The following is a 24,046-nucleotide window of genomic DNA, read 5'->3' on the forward strand; positions in this document are numbered from 1 at the left end:
TGATATGTAAATGAAAGTTGTTGAATTCCTCAGTGCCATGTGGCTAAATGGTAAGGACATCATCTACTTATCTAATCCAAACTTTAGGTTTTAAGTAGCTTTTTCTACAGCTTTGTGTTCAAAGGAATTCATGAAAATCACTGCCAGTAGGGGGGGGGGAGAAGTGGATTGCCCATGCTTAGACCTTGTTTATGTTTATTGAAGCTGTTTTTGAAGTGAAGTAACCATCACCTACTGACAAATCTAAGTCAAGAATATCTGAAATATCTATGGTTTGGTGGAGGAAGGTAATGTGTATCTCATTGCCTAGTATTTGGTCGAGGAGTTGAGCAACTTAATGATGAGGCATATTTTCTCATTTCTAGCATGATACAGATTTAAAATAAGGGAAGATAATTTATAGATGCAAGAAAATTTGCCTTTAATCGAAGAGCAATCAACTGATAAATCATTACCTGTTGTAGTAGAGCTAGAGAGCTTATTCAGATTTTAAACGTAATTAAATAAATATGTGAAAGAAGTAGATAAATTATGAAGTTAAATAGACATACAGACAGATATACAGAAATTAATTAGACATACTTTTTTTTCCTTCTTTTTGACTGCAGAAGCTACTTAAACTAGGCTTCCTTGCATTATTCTGTAATTTCAATACCAATACTGTTCTACTAACTGAGTAGAAATTACAAATCCACCTTGTGTGGAATATTGTTCTCACATTTCCCAGAACCTCTGTAGAACTCTGACTCTGTCCAGAACAAAGTTGTTGGGTTAATTTATGAACCCTCTTCCTATTAACTTACTCCATTCACTGTCATATATATGTTCAGTTTCTGCTGCATGCCTTTTCTACAGATATTTGTATAGATTCTTATTGTATGGATTTGTATTCTTCTGAATTAGCATATGTAATTCCATTTGTTAATTTCAAGTCATTCTAAACACATGCATCAGCCAGTTAGTATCTGTTCACAGTTAGCCCAGTCAGTGTTCAACTGAACATTTAAGAACTAACTTTCTTCTTCATCATTTATTCTCCTTTATTTCTGTTCTTTAAAACAACCTTTTTTCTTATGTATTTCCTGAAAATTACAATATTCATAAATTCAGATCCATCATCAAAAAAGTAACATGTGTGGTACTAAATTACTGTAGGTTTCAATAATTTTTTTTTTTTTTGGTTTGGACTTAAAAAAAAATAAAAACGAAAAAAAATAAATAAATAAAATAAAAATGACAAAAACCAAGTTGCAGAGTAAATCATTTGACAGATTCTCCAAGATCCTTACATGCCGAACACAAGGCTGAAATTAATGAGTCTGTGTTTGGTAAAAAGAAGACAATCATCAGAATAGCAAAAGACACTGCATTGTCTTCTTTTTACCAAAGACAGACTCATTAATTTCAGACTTGTTAACTGGTATATTGAAAACTGGCCTGGAACTTTCCTTCACTAAAATTTTATTCAAAATTCACATTTAACTTGAATGACACTAGCAATTTGGTAAAAATAATTTTAATAAGAGCATATGATACTCTGATATGTACATAATCTTGTTTGATACTGATTTCATGGTTACTTTCAGGGATAGCATATTCCCCAAGGACTGTCTTTTGGTAAGACCCCTGTATGGTAATAGAATTTGGAAAATTTTCAGATTCTTTCGTTGAGATATTACATGCCATATATATGTTTATAGTAGGAAGTTTTTTGTAGATAACCACAAAAATATGAAATCAAAAAAATATATATTTTATAGTTTAAATATGCTCTGTGAATGTTTCATAGGTTTTAACTAGCATGTAGTATCTATATTTTAATTCCAGTTAGCTAAATACTAATTCTTTCAGACTTTATAGATTATAGATATATATATATATATATATTGACTACTTCCCCATTTTCCTGCCTTCTTATTTCTACATTTACTTTCTTGTTATTCTATTTAACATATACAGGGTGGCCATAATTTAAGTATCCCTATTCAGAGCTTTCTGTAGCTCTAAGTAATAAGCGAAATGCCACCAATATTGGTAAGAAAACTATGCAAGGCATGGGGAGAAGGATCCCGTGAAAAAAATAGCATTAGCATTAGTAGAGGCATTTGATGCAAGAAAGCAAGCTTATGCAGCATCAGCCAAAAAAAAAAAAAAAATAATAATAATAATAAATAAATAAAAAATAACCACTTCCACTTCACCCCTCTGCTCGTTCGAAATACCTGTCCAGCTGAGCCTTAAACTTATTTAGGCTATCAACTTCCACGACAAGGGATGGAAGTCTATTCCACCAACCAACCACCCACTGGCAAATTTCCTCACGTCTATCCTACATCTGTCTTTTCTCAATTTGAATTTATGCCCTCTCAGGTGATTATTCTGAGCAAGAGGAAGAGTCCCATCAGCATTGAGCATGCTCAAACCATTCAAGGCTTTATACACCTCTATCAGATCCCCTCGCCGGTGCCTAGTCCCCAGACACTGTAATTTGCAAAACTTAAGCCTTTCTTCGTAAGAGCACCCCTTTGTTCCATTCACTAATCTTGTTGCCCTTCTCTGTACTCGTTCCAGTATCTCTACATCCTTCTTGAAATGAGGCCTCCAGACCTGTATACAGTACTCAATTTTCCTGACCATTGCCTTATACAAGGGAATAATCACCTCCTTATCCCTGCTAGAAAAATTCCTATATATCATCGACAATACACCATGAGCTACTCTTGCAGCCCGTCTGCACTGCTCATATCTGCCTGCACAACCACCCCACAGGTCCCTTTCATTCTCTACCACTGTCAGTGTAGTACCACAGAGTTGATACGTTGCTCTGGAGTTGCTGTTTCCCATATGTAGTACTTTACATTTGTCAATGTTAAACTTCATTTGCCACCTCTCAGCCCATCTGCTCAACCTTTCCAGATCCTGTTGCAGTAGCATAGTGTCAGTAGTGTCCTTGACAACCCTGCCAACCTTCGTATCGTCTGCAAACCTGGACATTAAGCTGGATATACCATCATCAATATCATTTATAAATACAGAAAACAATAATGGACCCAATACTGAACCCTGAGGGAGTCCACTAATAACATTAGTTCACGATGAGCAGTGTCCATTGATTACCACTCTCTGTCTTCTCCCCCTCAACCACCCCTTTATCCATAGCAGCAATTTGCCTCCAATGCCACACTACTCCAATTTGTGCAGCAGTCTTCCATGTGCAACAGTATCAAAAGCCTTTCTAAGATCCAAGTATATAATATCAAAGTTATTCCCTGCATCATAGTATCCAATCAAATTGGTCAGGCAAGACTTCCCCTTAACAAAACCATGCCGTATCTGTGCTATAACTGAAGTCTTGTCTAGATGATCCTGCAGTGCTTCTTTAACCAGTGATTCCATTAATTTTCCAGGAACAGAAGTTAAACTAACAGGTCTATAATTACTTGTGTCGCCCTTTGATCCTCCTTTGTGAATTGGGGTCACATTTGCACATCTCCAGTCCATGGGTACTTCCCCTGAGTCCAAGGAAGCTCTCATAATTATGGCTAAGGGTTTGCTTACTTTCTTTGCTGCCTCCTTTAATATAACTGGATATATCCCATCCACCCCAGGTGCCTTTCTTGTATTTATCTTCAACAATTTCTCCTCCACTTTACTCTCCGTTATTACAAGATTGTCTAGCTTACTGCCAGAGTTGAATACACCTCTGGCATTCCCCTCGCTGAATAACTCCTCATGTGTGAATGTCGATGCAAAATATTCATTCAGTTTGTTAGCTACCTGAGCAGGATCATCAACAGTTGACCCATCGATATCAAGTGGACCAATCTGATTCATCCCCTTCCTTCTTGAGTTTACATAAGTAAAGAACTCTTTGCTGTTTTTCTTTGCATCCCTTGCCAAAGATTTCTCGTAATCTGCCTTCACCTGCCTAACCTCCTTTGTAACTTGGTTACAGATCAACTTGTATCTATCATATGCTTCTGTGTCACGTGATAATTTGTATGTATCCCATGCATTTTTCTTCTCTGCCATATGTCTCATTAGTTCATCTGACATCCACTTAGGCCTAAACCTTGAACAATATTTCTTAGTTGGTATGTAAAGCCTAGTAGCTTCCAAGATAAGTTCTTTGAATGCTTCCCATTTTGAATTTGCTGTTGGTAACATCATCAGTTAGTCCCACTGTATAGAATTTAATTAGAATTCTATACAGTGGTCCCACTGTATAGAAAATAGTTCAAAAATCTACCAATAGGGGATAATATGGTACTGTAAAAGAGAAAATAATGACAAAATACCAACAAATAAAGACTTTAAGACAAACTAAGACAAACCTTAATGAAATTACAAATTTTTATTTGTGCTCTTTGCAAAAAAAAAACAAAGAAACTGAACTAAACTGCCAGAGGAAATGGTTTCACAGCTCAACTCACTCGCAGTTTACTCCCGATGGTCGATGATGGTGAAGTTGGTTTTCAATGTGATTACCATTGTTCTGCACCAGAAATTGCATTCGATGCACAGTGTGCTCCACTGTGGAATGCAACATCTCTGGAGTAATGTTCCACACATGCTGCATTATGTTGTCCTTTAAGACAGCCAGGTTAGGGACACTTCCTCGATAGACATTGGCCTTGAGGTAATAACCCCACAGCCAAAAATTACACGGTGTAAGGTCAGGCAAACGTGGTGGCCATGCAATGGGAAACAAATGACTAATGGCTCTTTCTGCAGTGAAGTGATGCTGGAGAAGCTGTTGTACTGGTCGTGTGATTTGAGGAGGAGCATCATCTAGCATAAAAATTGTCTCATCCAGGCATCCTCTTTGCTGCAGTTGAGGAATAATGAAACTGCTCAGTTGTCATGATATCTTTGTGCTGTAATGGAACAGGTGGCTGCTCCTGCTGGGTGAAATTTGAAGTCACACTACACCAGCCGGTGATTTTTGGCGAGTGCAATGGGATTTGCTGAATAGCATGTGGTGCCAGTTTTGAGTGTTGACAGTCCCATTGAGATAAAAATGGACCTCATCTCCCCAAAGAATGTTCCATGGCCAGGCATCGTCCATTTCCATTCTGGTCTAAAATGTTAGAGCAAATGCCATTCGTTTTTCAGGATCACCTCTCTGCAGTTGCTGCTGGAAACTGATCTTGTATGGATAATAGTGGATTAGTTTCTGAAGAAGTTTCCAAACAGTGGAATATGGACATCCAATTACCTCGCTACTCTCCATGCGCTGCTATTAGTTCCAGCAGCTGTATCCGTGGATCAGTCAACGATAGCCGTTGCAACTTCCTCTGCTACCTGAGGTGAAACAGGCTTTCTTCCTCTTCCAGGCTTAACAACAAAGGACCCAGTTTCCTCAGATTTGTTAATCATCCTTCTAACTGCCGCAGCTGATAAAGGACCTTGACATAAGTTCTTACAGTGTCTAAATTCATGCAGAGCAGCTGCTGCATTGCATCCATTAACGTAGAAGAACCTCGCAATTAAAGTGCGATCGGGAAGAGTGAGACTCATTGTTAACAGTAAATTTACAGAATTCGCTTGCGATGTTCGCATTGTGCCTTTATAGCTCTCTGCTGCTGGTAAAATTTAAATTAACTCAGATTTATGCAAATTTTCTGCTCTCTTAGGTGTCTTATTTTTTAGTTTGGATTTAAAACTTTAGTGCAATCCAGTTTCTTTCTGTTTTTTTTTTTGCAGAGCACAAATAAAAATTTGTAATTTCATTAAGGTTTGTCTTAGTTATTTATTTGTTGGTACTTTTTCCTGTCTTTCCTCTTTTACAGTGCCATATTATCCCTTATCAGCAAATTTTTGAACTAATTTTTTTTTTTTTTTTTTTTCCACGCCATCCTCCCCATGCCTTGAATAGTTTACTTACTAATTTTGGTGGCATTCCACTTATTACTTAGAGCTACAGAGAGCTCTGAATAGGGATATTTAAATTATGGCCACCCTGTGTGTGTGTGTATATATATTTATTATTTATTTTTTTTTATAGGTGTGTCCAGGCAGAGAAGGACCAATATACTTTGGTGATGATCACAGGGGCCATATTTTAAGCCATACCTTTTTCATGAAAGATAGTCAAGCCAGAGGATTTCAAAGTTGGTATAGTATTGTGATTGTAATGATGGATAAAATCTTCTTGCTTAATTCATGGCAGTTTTTGATAAAGCATTTGCAACAGCTAATTCATGAACTTCAGGTTAAGGCAAGAAAGGTAATTTAGATATATCTTTTACTGATTAACATGACATCTTTGCAGTAATTCCTAATTTAAATTTTGATAAGGCTTGCATTAATAATATTTTTTACTGATTATTTAAGTTTGTCTTGCAATGCACATTATAAAAATAGATTAGTTTTGTCTTGGGGATGTTGGTTTAAGTACTGGCAAAATGATATAAGAAAGCAAAGCTTATGCAACATCAACCTTAGTAAATTAAAATATGAAATCTGATCTGTATACTCTCAGGTTTAATCCACAAGATTATGACACAAATTTATTCCAGCATTAAGTTAAACTTTGTCTAAAGGAAATTTTTCTTACATCTGATCTGCAGTTATTCTTTCTTAATTTAAGTCTGTGCTTTCATAGTGAAAAAGTGTTCTCAGTGTGTAGGTTACATTACTTAAAAAAAAAATTTTTTTGTACTTTGGGACAAACACCCATTAAGTGATACAAAGAGTTTATAACTTCATTTTTATGATGGCCAGTACAATATTCTTGGTTAAAAATGTACTGTACATTTTTTGTGGTTGGAATGCACATCATGTATATCTCTGACAATGGATGCAGTGTTGGGATTTTGTGCTACCCTAGCAATCTTTCCTCAAGAAATTTGTCAGATTGTATAATTGACAATCTGACAAATGGGATCATTTTCAGTCATCTTAAGTTTTACTTCATAAGTAATGGCAGTTAAAGTATATCATTTACCAGGGTTATATTTTAACTTCCATCTTTCAAACCATCTGATTAATTTATCTAGGTCTTGTTGAAATAGCATATCCTGGTTAGCTATTGCTGTTAATTTCCCCCATCCACTTTCATATTATTAGCAGACTTGGATGTTGAACTTGAAATAATAATGCCTTTGTCTGTGTCATTAACAATTATTAGAAACTATACATCAGTGGCTCTCAAACTTTGGTCCCTTAAGGGTCCTTGATCTATTTTCAATACTGTAACTTCTAATTATCTCTGTGTGGATTATACAGTTTGCATATTATACATATATCATTATTCAGTTTCTTTTTCTTTTAATTTTTGTTACATGATAAATTTATATAAAAACATGCATAATCTCTTTATTGCTTATTATAGAAGATAAATTTAAGACATTAAATTAGCAAATACCTATTATGACCAAACAGGCCAGGAGGGTTTAGCAGTCTTGAAGGGTATAAAATAATTATGTATTCATAATGTACTGTAGAGAAATTAATTTAAGTTTTCATACATAATAACAAAGATTACTGAGTTTCATTTTGCCACCAATATAACTATCAGAGAGAAAAACAACAGGTGGTCAGAGTCTCTTCTATGCCATTAGTATATGGAGTGGGAAACAAATGAATAATTTTGAGCCACCTGTTGTTTTTCTCCCTGCTTTAGTCATGCACTTGACAAGCTGTATGACTAGTTATAATTTTGGCAAAAAAAAATCCCTGCATTGTGTGGAATTAAATTTATCATTTGTATGTGCTAGTAAGTCACTGGCCATGGAAGAGATTAACCATAGATTTAATGAAGCATACATCCAGCTCTACTTACACCGAGCATTTTCAGTCTACTTTGCTCTCAGCTGTTTTAAAGTGATGCCCAAGTCACCACCAAATGCAAGTGCTATTGGACTAGCCATACAACTGTAATTTGCAAGAGCAGTTCATGCTAAGTTACGAAGTTCACCAAATAAGAGATATCACTAAAACAGAAATCTAAAGTTATAATATAGCTAAAGCTGTATGACCTCAGAGAAATTATAAGATGTTTACAGGACTATTTTGTTATTATGTCTGCTTTTGTGGCTAGAGGTATTTAAACTGCATTGATAATGCAATGATTTTAATTCATAACAGCAGAACACACTTGCCTTTGTAGCAAGTTGCCCTCGCATTGCATATTTCAAACTGATGGCTTTGGCAAAAGTTTAAATGGCCATACTATGACAGTCTGTTTCAGGACTAATCATCTCTTGTGAGGTAGTAGGTGATCTCTAATGACAACACTCAGACAAAACAGATAGTTTTAGCTATATTAGAATTTTGATTACTATGATTTTGTATACCACGTGGCAGCTCACATTGAAGAACCTCTTTACAACTGTTTTGTCTGAGTATTGCCACTAGAAACCACTTCCTGTCTGATGAAGAATCAGTTGGTGTTGAAACAAGCTGTCACCGCAGTCTCATTTTTTAAACAAATGGCCAATTAAACTTTTGGTGATGCTTTCTGTCCAAAAGTACTGAAATAGCAGAACAACTCATTGCAAAGGAAAGTTTCTTCTATTGTAAGAATTAAGGCCATTGCATTAAACTATTAACAAGATTTAAAGAAGCAGCATTGCAAGCATCTTGTAAAGAGAGAAATGTCACTATTTTTTAGCATGGATTCTTAAAGATAAATGTGATTGTTTATACAAGTAGTAGTGGCATGTGATGCAAGAAAGCAAATGTATGAGCTTATGCAGCATCAGCCAAAAAAAAAAACCACACCATTCCCTCCAAATTCCTGTCCAGTTCCTCCTTAAATTTATTCAGCCTATCAACTTCCACAACGACAGATGGAAGTTTGTTCCAGCAATTAACCACCCGCTGGCTAAAGGCAAATTTCCCCAAATCTATTCTACATCTGTCTTTTCTTAATTTGAATTTATGCCCCCTTAGGTTCGTAATCTGAACAAGTGGAAGGATCCCATCAGAATTCAGCGTGCTCAACCCATTCAAGGCCTTATATACCTCAATCAGATCACTGTGCAGGTGCCTAGTCTCCAGCCACTGCAATTTGCAGAACTTAAGCCTCTCTTGGTAAGAGGATCCCTTCATTCCCCTCACCAATCTTGTTGCCCTTCTCTGTACGCAGTACTCAAGGCATGGCCTGACCATTGCCTTATACAGAGGGATAATCACCTCCTTTTCCCTGCTATCAAAATTCCTATATATCATTGACAAAACCCCATGACCTGCCCTGGCAGCCTGTCTGCATTGCTCAGAAAACTTCATATCTGCCTGCACAATTACTCCCAGGTCTTTTTCATTTTCTACCACCTTAAGTGTAGTACCACACAGTTGGTACATTTCTCTGGGGTTACTTCTACCCATATGCAGTACTTTGCATTTGTCAAGGTTAAACTTCAGTTGCCACTTCTTAGCCCATCTGCCCAAATTATCCAGATCCTGTTGCAGTAACAGACTGCCATTACTGTCATTAACAACCCTGCCAACCTTTGTATCATCTGCAAACTTCGAAATTAAGCCTGATATACCTTCATCAATATCATTGATAAATATACAAAACAACAGTGGACCTAACACCGAATCCTGTGGGACTCCACTAATAACATTAGTCCAAGAAGAGCAGCACCCATTGATTACCACCCTCTGTCTTCTCGCACTTAACCATCCTTTTATCCATTGTAGCAACTTACCCTTAATACCATTCTGCTCCAATTTGTACAATAGTCTTCCATGCGCAACAGTGTTAAAAGCTTTCCTGAAATCCAAATATATGATATCAAAATTATTTTTTGCATCCAGTTCCTTTGTAACCACATCATAATATCCTATCAAATTTGTCAGACAAGACTTTCCCTTAACAGTGTGGCAGATTGCTTTCTTGATACAGCCACTCTCTGATTAATGTAAGGATTGCATTTCGCAGAACTCTACATAAGTCGGAATTTCTCCCATGCTTGTGCAACACTCGCAACTGTGCTCGCTGAATTGATTGAATCAAAAAAAGAAATGTTCAACGAACATGTTAATAGAATTATTTATTGTATTTATTCATTTTTTTTATCTCATGCGCAGTAAAAATTACAAAAGCGTGCAATTTAAAAAATTTCAAAATTATAAAATTACAAAAAAGAGAGGCGACAGGCACAACGTCAGTAAGTTTTACCTCTCGAGCATCTTTGCCAGAATCGACGTCTTCAGCTGATAAGTATGCCACTGCGGAGGTTGAGAGCTCTGCAGATTTAGAAGGGGTTGGCTGCTCAACGAAAGAACATATTAATTTTAAGACGGTGGCTTTTTTTCTTTTCATCGTAGATTTCTTTGTAGCAAGCAAGCAAGCATTATCATTCACCCTTCTGTTAACTTTTAAGAATCGTTCATTGTCAGGATCCATCTTCTCAAACCTTGCCATTGCCGATGCAATTTCATGAAATGCCATTACCATCTCTCTGGTGATGAAGCGTCTTGGCTCCTCATTTGGTTCACCTTGAGCTTCGTCAGCATTTTCTTCTTTCACTATCGCTGCCTGCAAGTCAATAAGTTCTTCATTAGATAATTCTTTCTCTTCTTCCTCTATTAACTCCTCCGCGTCTCTGGCAAAAACTTCCAACTGAAGTAGCTCTGCAACCTTTACAATCTTATCTGTAACCTCTTTATATGATTCGCCTTTTACGTGCTGTGGGCATATTTTCTTCCATGCACCATTTAAACAACTTTTAGTAATTTCTGCCCAGGCCTTATTAATGTTTAAGATGGCGTGGTAAATATTGTAAGATTTCCAAAAGTCTCTTAAAGTTAAATTTTTCTCACCGTCTACTGCAGACAATGCCTGAGCAAATGTTGTGCATAAATAGTATGCTTTTAAATTCAAAATAACACCCTGATTCATTGGTTGGATGAGTGAAGTCGTGTTTGGTGGTAGAAATATGACTCTCATGTTCGAATTGAAATCATCTAGATCAGGGGTGGGCAACAGCCGCCCCGCGGGCCACATCCGGCCCGCAACGATGTTGAATCCGGGCCCCTCGGTAAATGCATAAATATAGAAAATCCATACCTGACTACACTCGCCGTAAACGTTCGGCTTAATTCGGTTCAATCGGGAATCACGGCCAGTACAACAGTAACCAAGTGATTCTACGCAGCGTCAAAGAGTTATTTCCTAATTATTATTGTAGCATCGATCGAACGAAGTTCCTTTGGGTTTGACTTCTTATTGAACAAAATAATATTGGTGCGAGATATTTTATGTTTTATGCCTTTTCTAATTATTACAATTTTTAATTTAATATAATTTATAGCCCATAAAATGAGCCAATTAAAAAAAAAAAAGAAAAATTGATGCCGAATGCCGCATTTTCAATGATAATTGGACATTCAGATATTTAATTGCAAATATAGACGAGAAAGCTGTTTGTTTGGTTTGTAATGAAACTATTTCCATTTTTAAAGAATATAATCTAAAAAGGCATTTTTCAAAAAAAACATTTCGTAAAATATAAGCTATTTTCACCGGAACAAATGAAAATTGAAGCAGAAAATTTAAAATGTGGTTTGCGTAAGCAACAAAATACTTTGAAAATTTTGTCTAAACAGATAGAGCTCTGACAAATTTAAATATTGTATTTACTTTTTTTAAAAATACATTAATAATTTGGTAATTCAAGTAATATAACATTTTTTAGGTTCTGATTTTTTTTTATTAAATCGTTCAATCTATTCCGGCCCGCATCCTGATGCGAAAATTTCATTCGGCCCGCTGACGAAAAAAGTTGCCCACCCGTGATCTAGATGCATAGGATGTCCAGGAGCATCATCTAATAGAAAAAAAAACGTGAAAGGAACGTTGTTGTTTTTACAATATTTTTCAACCTCAGGAATGAAGCAGCATTTAAACCAATCCTCAAAGAGAGATATTGTTATCCATGCTCTCTGGTTCGATCAGAAATGCATGGGTAGGGTGGCTTTATTAATGCCCTTAAATGCACGAGGATTTCCAGAATGGTACACAAGCAGTGGTATTAATTTGTAATCTCCCGCTGCATTAGCCCCAAGCAAGAGTGTGGCCCTATCTTTTGAAGCTGTGAAACCTGGCATTGTTTTTTTCCTCTTTGGCAATGTATGTTCGATCCGGCATTTTTTTTCCAATACAGAGCAGTCTTGTCAGCATTAAAAATTTGCTGTGTTGAATAGCCACCTTCATCAATAATTTTTTCCAACATATCACAAAGTTTCTCTGCAGAATTTCTAAATCAATTTTGTTTCGTTTCCTGGCACTGCCAGCTTTCACTTTCCATTAGTCCCTTTCCCTTCATCATTGTAATACGTAAACAGGAATGAAGAGAAGTTTCTGAAAATTTGTTTTTTACATGATTGAAGATTTCAGTGAAGGGGAACTAATTTCACCATATATTACGGTGAAACGAGTTCCCCTTCACAGAAAAAAAAAAAAAGAAAGAAAATTTTTAATTTAAGTAGTAGTGACAATATCGATGACGAGAGAAGGAAAATGAGGACAACAAAGATATTAAACCTTCTAAAGATGAAATATTGGAACTTGGTGAAAATGAAATTAGAAAATTGTCAATTAGGTTACAGTTAAATGAAAGAGATCCAATTCATGGAATTCAGGGGTACCTAATCGATACTGCAGTTTCAGAAGAATTGAAGCATTTGGTGGACGCTCTGAGTACGATACCAATTTTATCGAGTGAATGTGAATGAGGATTTTCACAAATGAATATGATCGGCAGTCAAACCAGCGCTTCACTGATGACAAAAAAAATTTCTTTACTACTGTTTTTTTTAAAATTATAGGCCCACCATTGATCCACTTCAATCCAGCAATATATGTCAATTCATGGCTGCTTTGGAAACATCATTCAGCAACCGACACACACGGAGGAAGAAAAGAAGTCGGCATAGGGTGTCAGATGAGAACAATAAAAATTTGGAATATTCTAAAAAAACCTTTATTATGAAATTATTTTTTACTTATATTATTATTTTTACTTATTTTACTTATTTTTTTATATACTTGAATAATAAATTTATGCTTAATAAATTGTCAATATACTTAATTTGTTGTTCTTATTCTAAAAACATTACTACTACAGTAACAATATCAGGAAAAAAAAAATTTTAGAGTACTTTTCATATCCTTTTAATTTTCACTTTTTCCTAATAGCTATTCAAATTTTAATAGCTATCAGGAACTATCCTAATTTGCTATTCAAAAAAGTCTTTGAATTTTTCATCAAAGACCTTTTTGAATAGCAAATTATTGAAGTTAAAGATATGACAATGTTTTTTTCAGCCTTGCCTTCAGTTTACACAATACTTTAAAGCAGTGGTGTCCAACCATGTTTTGGCTTGAAGATCAATAAGTTCAAATTGCAAGCTGGGATTGTAGTTTTCAGCCACAGAAGTAAATGGATTCTCAAAGAAGCTTATGTCATGGGATCTCATATCAGCAAATCAACTTTCAAACTCATCAAAAACTAATTGTAATAACGAGAGGCAATGATTCTTTGTAAATATGTGTTTTTCTGTTAGCTCGGTACAACATTCAAAGTGAACTAAATTGCCTTGCCCAATTTTGGATTTAAATAATAACGTATTCTGAAACAATTTGATGTCACCATACAAATCAGAGACCAATTTCCTTTCCCTTGCAGTTTAAATTAAAAGCATTTGAAGGACTAGAAACGTCTGTAAAATTTCAAGATCAAACAGCCACTCCATATTTGATAGTTGGTTTTTTTGCCGGTTTCCTTTTTTCTGTCATAAAAATATCAATATCATGATGCAGTTTAAAGAAATTATATAACACTTTGCGAGACTAAGCCATCTCACTGCACTGTGTAAAATTACATCTTCGTATTTAGCTTCAATTTCTAACTGTTGAAACATTCGGTGATTAAGGCCATGTGATCTTATAAAATTTACAGTTGAAATAACCACATTCATAACGTGTTGGAGATCCAATACATTCCCACACAGAACTTCCTGATGCACAATGAAGTGAATTCCAATCTGAGGTTCAGCTCCGATATCTATCATTTAGCATTAGCATTAGTAGAGGCATATGATGCAAGAAAGCAAGCTTATGCAGCATCAGCCAAAAAAAAAAAAAAAAAAAAAAACCTTCCACTTCACCCCTCCGTTCATTCGAAATTTTCTTGGTTTATTCTACCCATATTGGTATGTATGGCAGAAAACATGATTGGTATTTCTATATGTATGGTGGATTTGTATCTATATATAGATATGTATAAATATATATATATATAGATACATATCTATATGTATTGGTATTTCTATATGTATACCATACGGCAAATCCGCCATACATACCAGTCATGTTTTTTTTTTTACTGTCAGTCGTGACTCCTACCAGGTTTTTAATATTTAATCCTAACGTTTCAATAGACTGGCAAAAATGTTCAAAAAGATTTTCACCTGCACTTGTTCTGAGCATACTCTGTAGGTTAGCTGAATCTTCAACTGGTACAAAATTATCATTAATTCCACGTATGAAGATAAGGAGTTGGGCTGTATCCTTTACATCAGTATTGTCACCCAGTGACACACTAAAATATTTCATTTGTTTTATGCTTTCCAAAAGTTGTTGGAACAAATTCTTTCCAATATCTTCTACTCTTTGCATAATTGTCTGCTGAGACAAACTAATGTCTTGTATCATTGCTCGTTTCACCAGACAAATTTCTTCCATAGCTTTTAAAAATGTTTAACAAATTCACCATTTCTGAATGGTTTACTTTCAAAAGTGATCAAATGTACAACTTGATAACTGGCACTTACAGCAGATACATTTCTTGACCGATACGTTTTCAGTGTGTTTTGTTTTTTTTTCTTAATTCCAATATCTTCTACTCTTTGCATAATTGTTTTTCGAGACAAACTACAGTATGTTCTTTAAAAAGTGATACAGTATCCTTACACAACAAACATACTGCTTTTTTGTCGTACTCAATGAAGAAACAAGTCTTTAGTCCACTTTTGATTAAAAACACGACAATCGAAATTGATGTTCCTCTTTCGGAACAAATTCAACACAAATTAATAATAATTCAATAAAACGAACAAGTTATATCAAAATAGTAGAATTTCACAATATGAAAAGACTGATGCGTACATAACTGTATTTAGCGTACATATGACTGCACTGGATGACATGTACACGTTTGATACAGTCGAGCTCGACACTTGCATGCCTGTACATGCAGTGGCACGACTCTCTAAAATGCTGTTTTAGTTCACTTTCTGGGCGGGCCATATTAAAAATTATTTGCAGGCCGTAGGTTGGACACCACTGCTTTAAAGGACTGCATCGTTATAGGTTATCCTCAGCCATATCACTGCCATTCGCTTCAATAGTTTTTGGTCCTCACGCTTGCAACACACTTCATTTACCCTCCTGGATAGGCTTTCCACAAACAGTAGCTTGCAGCAAGTAGGTCCTCTCTTCCATCTGCAGAACAGTGACAAGCTGAGCTACTGATTCATTCATTTTTTTCATTTATTGAGTAAAGCGGCCTTAGCCAAAAAAATCTGGCAAATCTGCCATACATATAGAAATGGTATAGTACATTATACAATTATTAACAATACAAATTTCACATTCACATTACAAATCAACTATACTGTACCGTGGTCATCCCCTCAGCTACAGCACAACAACCTGGTCAAGTAGGCTACAGCAGAAACCGATGAAGAGACACTCCACAGATGATCACAAGCATCACATCCTAGAGACTGATCATTGCCGGTAATCTCCAAAAGATAAATAGTTCAATGAACAGACATCTACTAGCAGTCAGAGAGCTCAGCAGTAGTTACTCATAATAACCAGCAAAACCAAGCTGGAAGAAGGTGTTATTGCAGGATCAAATCCAAGAATGCAGGTCATGTTGGCCAGGCTCTAACCTGATGTCCCATTTCATTCCACAGGTGTTCCATAGAGTTCAAATTGGGAATCTGCATCAGCCAGCCCAACTTTTTTTACATTTGTCTCCATGAACCAGCATATGGCATGGGACATAATCTTGTTGAAACAAACATGGATCTATGATTGATTAATTGTACAGCTTAAGCTTGAAGTACTGTTTGATTATCTATTAAGTCCTTAGCAAAGTTTATTATCTTAGTACTCACCTCTGAGATCCATATTAGTTAAGGTTAAAATTACATGAAAGGAAGGTAAAAAGAGAGTAAAACCAAAAGTTCCATTACATTAATAGATTAATTTAAAACATATCCCTAGGAAGAGAGAGTGCACCACCTTTTCCTGGTTGTCATTTATAAAACTGTATGAAAACATGCGCTGCTAAGGATTTAATACATGGATCTATATAAAAGAATTGCCACTTCGTAGGGAGCATGGAATTTCCCAAAATGTTAAAAGTAGATATCAGCATTCAGGTGTTCTCCAGACATCCTCCACACTCACACCCACCCATCTGATCTGAATAGGGTATAACAAGATTTGTCACTCCAAGATTTCCGATTTCCACTGATCTTTGTACCAATTATGGCATTTAATGCACCATGCAAGGTTTCACCTTGCATGGTGCATAAATTCTGATTATGGTTGGTGAGGTTTGTCTTATGTGCCTCATTCTCCCCCGAAAACCGAGGCTCTGGAGCTGCATACATAGTGTATGTTCATGAAACCACACAAAGACTTCAACAATACTACAATAGCATTAGCATTAGCATTAGCAGAGGCATATGATGCAAGAAAGCAAGCTTATTCAGCATCAGCCAAAAAAAAAAAAAAAAACCGCTCCCATTTCACCCCTCCGTTCGTTCGAAATACCTGTCCAGTTGAGCTTTAAATTTGTTTAGGCTATCAACTTCAACAACAAGTGATGGAAGTCGGTTCCACCAACCAACCACCCGCTGGCCAAAGGCAAATTTCCGCACATCTATCCGACATCCGTCCTTCCTCAATTTGAATTTATGCCCTCTGAGGTGATTATTCTGAGAAAGATGAAGAATCCCACTGGCATTGAGCATGCTCAAACCATTCAAAGCCTTATACACCTCTATCAGATCACCTCGCCGGTGCCTAGTCTCCAGACTCTGTAATTTGCAAAACTTAAGCCTTTCTTCGTAAGAGCAACCCTTTGTTCCATTTACTAATCTTGTTGCCCTTCTCTGTACCCGTTCAAGCAGCTCTACATCCTTCTTGAAATGAGGCCTCCAGACCTGTATACAGTACTCAAGATGTGGCCTTACCATTGCCTTATACAAGGGAATAATCACCTCCTTATCCCTGCTAGAAAAATTCCTGTATATCATTGACAAGACACCATGAGCTACTCTTGCAGCTCGTCTGCACTGCTCAGAGAACTTCATATCTGCCTGCACAATTACCCCCAGGTCCTTTTCATTCTCCACCACTGTCAGTGTAGTACTGCAGAGTTGATACGTTGCTCTGGGGTTACTGTTTCCCATATGCAGCACTTTACATTTGTCGATGTTAAACCTCATTTGCCACCTCTCAGACCATCTGTTCAACCTTTCCAGATCCTGTTGCAGCAGCATAGCGTCAGTATTGTCCTTAACGACCCTGCCAACCTTTGTATCATCTGCAAACTTGGACATTAAACTTGATATCCCATCATCAATATCATTCATAAACACCGAAAACAACAACGGACCCAACACTGAACCTTGAGGAACTCCACTAATAACATTAGTCCACGTTGAGCAGTGTCCATTGATTACCACTCTCTGTCTTCTGCCACTCAACCATTCCCTTATCCATAGCAGCAATTTGCCTCCAATGCCACACTGCTCCAATTTGTGCAGCAGTCTTCCATGTGCAACAGTATCAAAAGCCTTTCTAAGATCCAAATATATAATATCAAAGTTATTCCCTGCATCCAGTTCTTTTGTGACTACATCATAGTATCCAATCAAATTGGTCAGGCAAGACCTGCCCTTAACAAAACCATGCTGCGTCTGAGCTATAACTGAATTCTTGTCTAGATGATCCTGCAGTGCTTCTTTAACCAGTGCCTCCATTAATTTACCTGGAACAGAAGTTAAACTAACAGGTCTATAATTACTTGTGTCAGCCTTTGATCCTCCTTTGTGAATTGGGGTTACATTTGCACATCTCCAGTCTATGGGTACCTCCCCTGAGTCCAAAGAAGCTCTCATAATTATGGCTAGGGGTTTGCATACTTCCTTTGCTGCCTCCTTTAATATAACTGGATAGATCCCATCCACCCCAGGTGCCTTTTTTATGTTTATCCTCAACAATCTCTCCTCCACTTTCCTCTCAGTTATTACAAAATCATCCAGCTCACTGACAATGTTTACTTTACCTACATCATTCTCCTTCCTGAATAACTCCTCATGCGTGAATGTAGATGCAAAATATTCGTTTAGATTGTTAGCCACCTGAGCAGGATCCTCAACTGTTGAACCATCAATATCCAGTGGACCAATCTGATTCATCCCTTTCCTTTTCGAGTTCAAGTATGTAAAGAACTCTTTTCTGTTTTTCTTTGCATCCTTTGCCAAGGATTTTTCATAGTCTGCCTTTGCCTGCCTAATCTCCTTTGTGACTTGGTTACAGACCAACTTATATCTATCATAGGCTTCCATGTCACCCATTAATTTGTATGTATCCCATGCATTTTTCTTCTCTGCCACATGTCTCATTAGTTCATGTGACAACCATTTAGGCCTAAACCTTGAACAATATTTCTTAGTTGGTATGTAAAGCCTGGTAGCCTCGAAGATTAGTTCCTTGAATGCTTCCCATTTTGAGTTTGCTGTTGGTAACATCATCAGTTGGTCCCACTGTATAGAATTTAAATACTGTCTCAGACCATCATAGTCGCCTTTACGAAAACAAAAACCCTTCCCTTTACCTCTGATGGTAGTTACCTCCTTGAGTAAATCCCACTTCAACACACTGTGATCACTGCCACCTAGTGGTTCATTTATCTGCAGGTTCTTAATGCATGAAGAATCACTACTGATAATCAGATCAAGAGTATTGCTCCCTCTTGTTGCCTCACGAACATGCTGATGTAGAAAACAATCATCCAATAAATCCACAAAAGCCTTGCTAGTGTGCGAGTGACCAACCCACAAATTCCAGTCAATATCTGGGAAATTAAAGTCCCCCATTATAAGACTCTCTGATTTACTGGCCCACTCTATTTCCCTGTACAAAATCTTATTATACTCATCAGAGTCATTAGGCCTATTGCACACTCCTACTCTCAATTTTGATTTCCCTATGCTTATGTCACACCAAACTGACTCGACGCTGCCCTGTCCATCGATGTCGACTGGCTTCACTTCCTTGGACTTTGTGTTTCTTAATTAATAGCATAACCCCTCCTCCCCTCCTGTCCTGTCTATCCTTTCTATATACATTGTATTCCCCAAATTCCAGTTCCGCATTACTTATATCTGTGTGACACCACGTCTCTGATATCCCAACAATATCTGCCTTTGATGTTTTGAGCAATACCTCAAATTCATCAAATTTATTTACCAAACTCCTAGCATTGGTGTACACGCAGGTATACATGCACCTGTTTCTATTCTTAGCTACCCTAACACAACCCATATGTTTACCTGTACCGCAATGACTACCAGCAGTCTCTGAAATATCCTGCATTTTGTTTTTCAGACTTCTGCTCATTTCAATAGAAGCAGTGCAAGAATCACTTCCACCTCTGCCACTGGCTACTGTTAATCTATTAGTCCTTGTATCCCCCCCAACTAGCAGTTTTCCGACCCACCTAACACTGCCTCGACAGCATCAGCAAAAATTCTTGCACCCTTTCTATTTAAGTGTATCCCATCCCTGTAGAAGCAATCTCTCCTGTTAACAAGTACAGTCCAGGCTGAAAAAAATTCTACCCCTTGAGCCTTGCACAATCCCTCCAGGGCCGAATTGATCGACAAGGCTCTCATCATATACTCCCTCCTATCGTGTCTGGGCAGAATTGCAGACACTTTCAAGTTCAACCCTAATTCACGGCTTTTTTTCAACAGTGACCTGTACTTGCTAAGTAATTCCGCCGGTCTCCTACTCTTAATATCATTAGTGCCAACGTGTACAACTATATCACCTTTTGTGCCCTTAAAAGATGATATCCGCTCTACAACGTCATCAACCTTTGCCCCTGGCAGACATACCCTGGTCCTATTCCACCTATCCTTTTTACAAAGGATGTTCCCCGTTTCCCTGACAATAGAGTCACCAACAACTACTAGTTCCTGTGGGACCAGCGCATTCTGCCTAGGGGGCTGCTTCTGTGTTGCCTGATGACCAAGTGCAAGCTCTGGCGTTGATGTGGGCAGCTGAGAGCTTGATGGGCCCCTCAATTTATTTCCTTCGAGGGCATCCACCCTGTCCTTCAAGCTCTCATAAAGGCCCATAACAACGCTGAGTTGTCGCCTGATTTCCTTGCACTCCTTACATCGTGCACACACAAAGACAACCCCCTTGGCAGTATCATATCCCGTACCCGACTGCTCCGCAAACATCAAGCAAACAGTGCATTTTAATAGACTGTGATTCAGAGGGCAACTGCCCCCCTCAGTTCTCCCCTGAACCACAGCACTCCCATTAGCTTGGGCCTTTTGCTTTGCTGCTCTGGTCAGAGTCATGATTCCGATTTAATTCAATAAAATTCAAAACAAAAATTAAATCCTTAAGTTATATCCCAAAACAGTTATGTTATATATATATTTTTTTCGGTATCTAGTGTTTTCTACGAGTTCCCTTTATACAACTTCCGTATCACGTGTACCACTATAGTTATGTATTAATTATTTGTTAGATTAAGTCGTTATATATATATATATAGAGTTAAAAGTACAATTTAATTGACAATAAAGTTTATCAAGATTAATAGATTTACTGATTAATTGACAATATTATATTATGCACTATACGACACTAAGCTTATGCTATCGTGTAAAAATGGCGGGAATTCACGAACGGTATTTCTACGGACTCGTAAGTATTGATTAGCTTCCAAATCTCGCTATCTCAATTTAGAATAAACTAAGGATCCTGACTAGCTCTATAATCTACTTATAGAAGATAATTTGATATAACAGTTGGTTAATAAATCGACTAAATTTGGTTAAAAAAAAATTTGGTTTGTGACACGTGGATTTGATACCGTTACCGATACTAAGTAATATCTACAAAATCTCTGTCTAAGTTAAACTTTAAACTAAGTATGTAACTAGGAATATAAAGCTACTCTACAAAATAAGTTAATATGACAATTTAAACTAATAAAGCAGAAAATAAATCAGGAAAAACTTCTCTGTTTGAAGAGCTTTAAGGAGCAATGGCCGCACAGGCTAACCTCGCACCCAGATTCAATACAACAACTTCATATAAGACTTCAACCCTCGTCGAAACCTTAAACCTCTGGTTGACGTTTTGCAGGAATATTTGATGAGATTGTCAATACCACATTTCCAATTACCATCCTGATTACATGGAGTAAACTTCTGTGGTCTCCCGTTGTATTGCTGGACAGTGGTGCCATTGTCCATATATAGACAGATAGACATTGTAAATGCAGTTGTAAATGATATGTATATATTATAAAAATCTCTTTTCCCCCTTTAATCTTTTGGAGATATTAACTTTCCTTTTGATATTTATTAAAGGTTTATGATACTGAACAGTCTGAAACCTCTCAGCGTGCTGTTCGCTTGAATAGTGTTACAAGAATGACACCAGATAATTTTCGACGTCAAAGAGGTAATGTAAAAGCACGTTCTATAAAGGAATTGACAAATGATAAAGATGTCTTTCCATATTTACATTTGTGGTTTACATGGATCCTTCAAGCTGGTGCTAGTCGCATAAAGGAGAGACTGATGGAGGGTTTTCCTAGTGAAGACACAGTCATTGATTTTGAAAGGCAAGAAGGTAAATATTATGGCCACGTGTGGTCCTTTTGTATTATATTGTCAAATTATTTGCAGATATTTTAGTTCTGGACTAAAAATATAAGATAATTTCAAATAGTTTTGCTTTTCTTTAAAATTTTAGAGCTAAAAGAATCTTCATGAGAAATTAAGTAATGTATAGCTATCTTAATTTTACTGAAATACTTGTCTTAGACCAGGTAGTCAAAAATTAAACTGAGCTTGCTATAAGCAAAAATCCAAGGAGATGGTTTTACACTGTGTACAAGAGAATTATATAAGTAAATGTTATTATGCAATCTTTATGAAACATTTGAGAAAATATTTACTACAATAAAGTGAATCTATGGTGCAGTAACATTAAAAGATTGTGCTTTACTCAGAGAGTGCAATATGGTTGCCAGATGCCAGTGTTCAAATGTATTGAAAAGAAAGCTTTATGACCATATGTGTTCAAAAGTAACTTACCTGTCTTGTATTGCCCTATTGCAAATACACTGTGGTCATGTTTTATGATACTGTTGTTCTCACTTCTTCATTGTACTGAAATCACTCTGATTACAATGAATTAAATAATAAATGTATTGTCGGCTTGTGCAGTGTCCACTGGGACTAGGCATATTGTTAAGTACATTTCTTCTCTTCCACTGTGATATTCGTATTAGTAGTGGAAGCCGACCGGGCTAGCCGAGTGGGTAAAGTACCTGCCCGGCAACCCAAAGGTCGCGGGTTCGATTCCCGCCTCGGGCTTGGATCACTGTACTGCAAAAACCTTTGGAGGTGCAATATGGCCACAGAAGCCGATGCGCCAACAACTACCAAATCAAAAAAAAAAAAAAAAAAATTAGTAGTGGCAAATGATACAAGAAAGCAAGCTTATACAGTATCAGTCAAAAAAAAAAAAAAAAAAACACTTCCCATTTTACCTGTCCATCTCCTCGTATAGCTTTTCTAGTTCTTCCTTGAATTTATTCAAACTACCCACTTCTACAATACCAAATGGAAATTTGTTCTAATAATCAACTACCTTCTGGTTGAAGACAAATTTCCATACATCTATGCAACCATCCTTCCTCAATTTGAATTTATGTCCCATCTTGAGTGTAGTCTGATCAAGGGAAAGGATGCCATCGACATTGATTGCACTCAGTCCATTCAAAGCCTTAAACACCTCAATCAGATCTCACAGGAGGTCCCCTCACTACATTGTGGGTGGGCACCTATACGTAGTGAGGGGACCTCCCAGTGAATGCTGCTGGACTTACAGATTAGCATCACTGGGATCCACTGCCTAGGTTCCAGGCTAACATCACTGGGATCCAATGCCCACAGCCTAGGCTTCAGGCTAACATCATAGAAATCAGGAGTGTTTGCTGTGTGCTGCGACTCATGGAAACTTGGAAAGGGAGATCCTAGGGGTTGAGGGGGGCCCAGCTTCAACACACCACTTTGGCTCTGCTTCGACAAGACGGGCGGTCCTGGATGGCTCAACCAGGATTAATCAGCTAGTGGGTTTGCATGCAAGGTCAGCCATGTCAATGCCTTGCCCCCTATCCTCATGGTCTGAGAGACAGGATTCGGGCTGGCAGTGGTGCAGGTATGGTGTCTGGGTAGCCCTGGCATCCCATTTATTGCTTGCCAGGTAGTAGGCATCCCTTTTGGACTCCATTGTGGGTGGGGAGCCGGAGCACTCATCTGAAACAAAATCTTCATGAATCCTGATAAAGTAATTTCTTCTGGGTATCCAACCCAGTCTCTATCTGAAAATTTGAATGTTGACCCAGATAATGTCACTTTGGCAAAGAGATAAAGAACTGAAGAAATGTCAGGTCCAATGCTTCGATTCCTTATAATTCACTCCACTAATGAGAAGCCCTTAGGAAAAATGTCACCCTTCTTTATCTAGAAGAGTTTGGAAGGGTTGGCAGGCTCTCCTAAATCTATCAAACGGCTTCACTCAGACAACATACTTGTAGAGACCAGACGTGACAGACATTCAGAACAGCTCCTCTTAGCCACATCTATCAGGGAAATGTCTAGTTACCTCCCACAAGACACTTAACTCATCCCGTGGTGTCATCGCTGAATGGGATCTAATGGACGTGTCTGAAGAGGAAATCTG

General features: G+C 37.3%; 1 protein-coding gene across 2 annotated transcripts in view; it reads left to right on the forward strand.

The window, feature by feature from the left end:
- BHD (folliculin) overlaps positions 1–24,046 on the forward strand; it is a 122,795-nt gene that overhangs the window by 46,589 nt on the left and 52,160 nt on the right. For both annotated transcript variants that reach the window (XM_090389316.1, XM_090389317.1), the window contains exons 4-5: positions 6,008–6,229; positions 21,661–21,925. In XM_090389316.1, coding sequence (XP_090245442.1) covers positions 6,008–6,229; positions 21,661–21,925 — 487 coding nt within the window. The remainder of the gene's footprint in view (positions 1–6,007; positions 6,230–21,660; positions 21,926–24,046) is intronic.

The sequence above is a fragment of the Mastigoproctus giganteus genome, chromosome 14, assembly GCF_048544385.1.
Source record: "Mastigoproctus giganteus isolate SK-2022 chromosome 14, ASM4854438v1, whole genome shotgun sequence".
Taxonomy (NCBI): Eukaryota; Metazoa; Arthropoda; class Arachnida; order Uropygi; family Thelyphonidae; genus Mastigoproctus; species Mastigoproctus giganteus.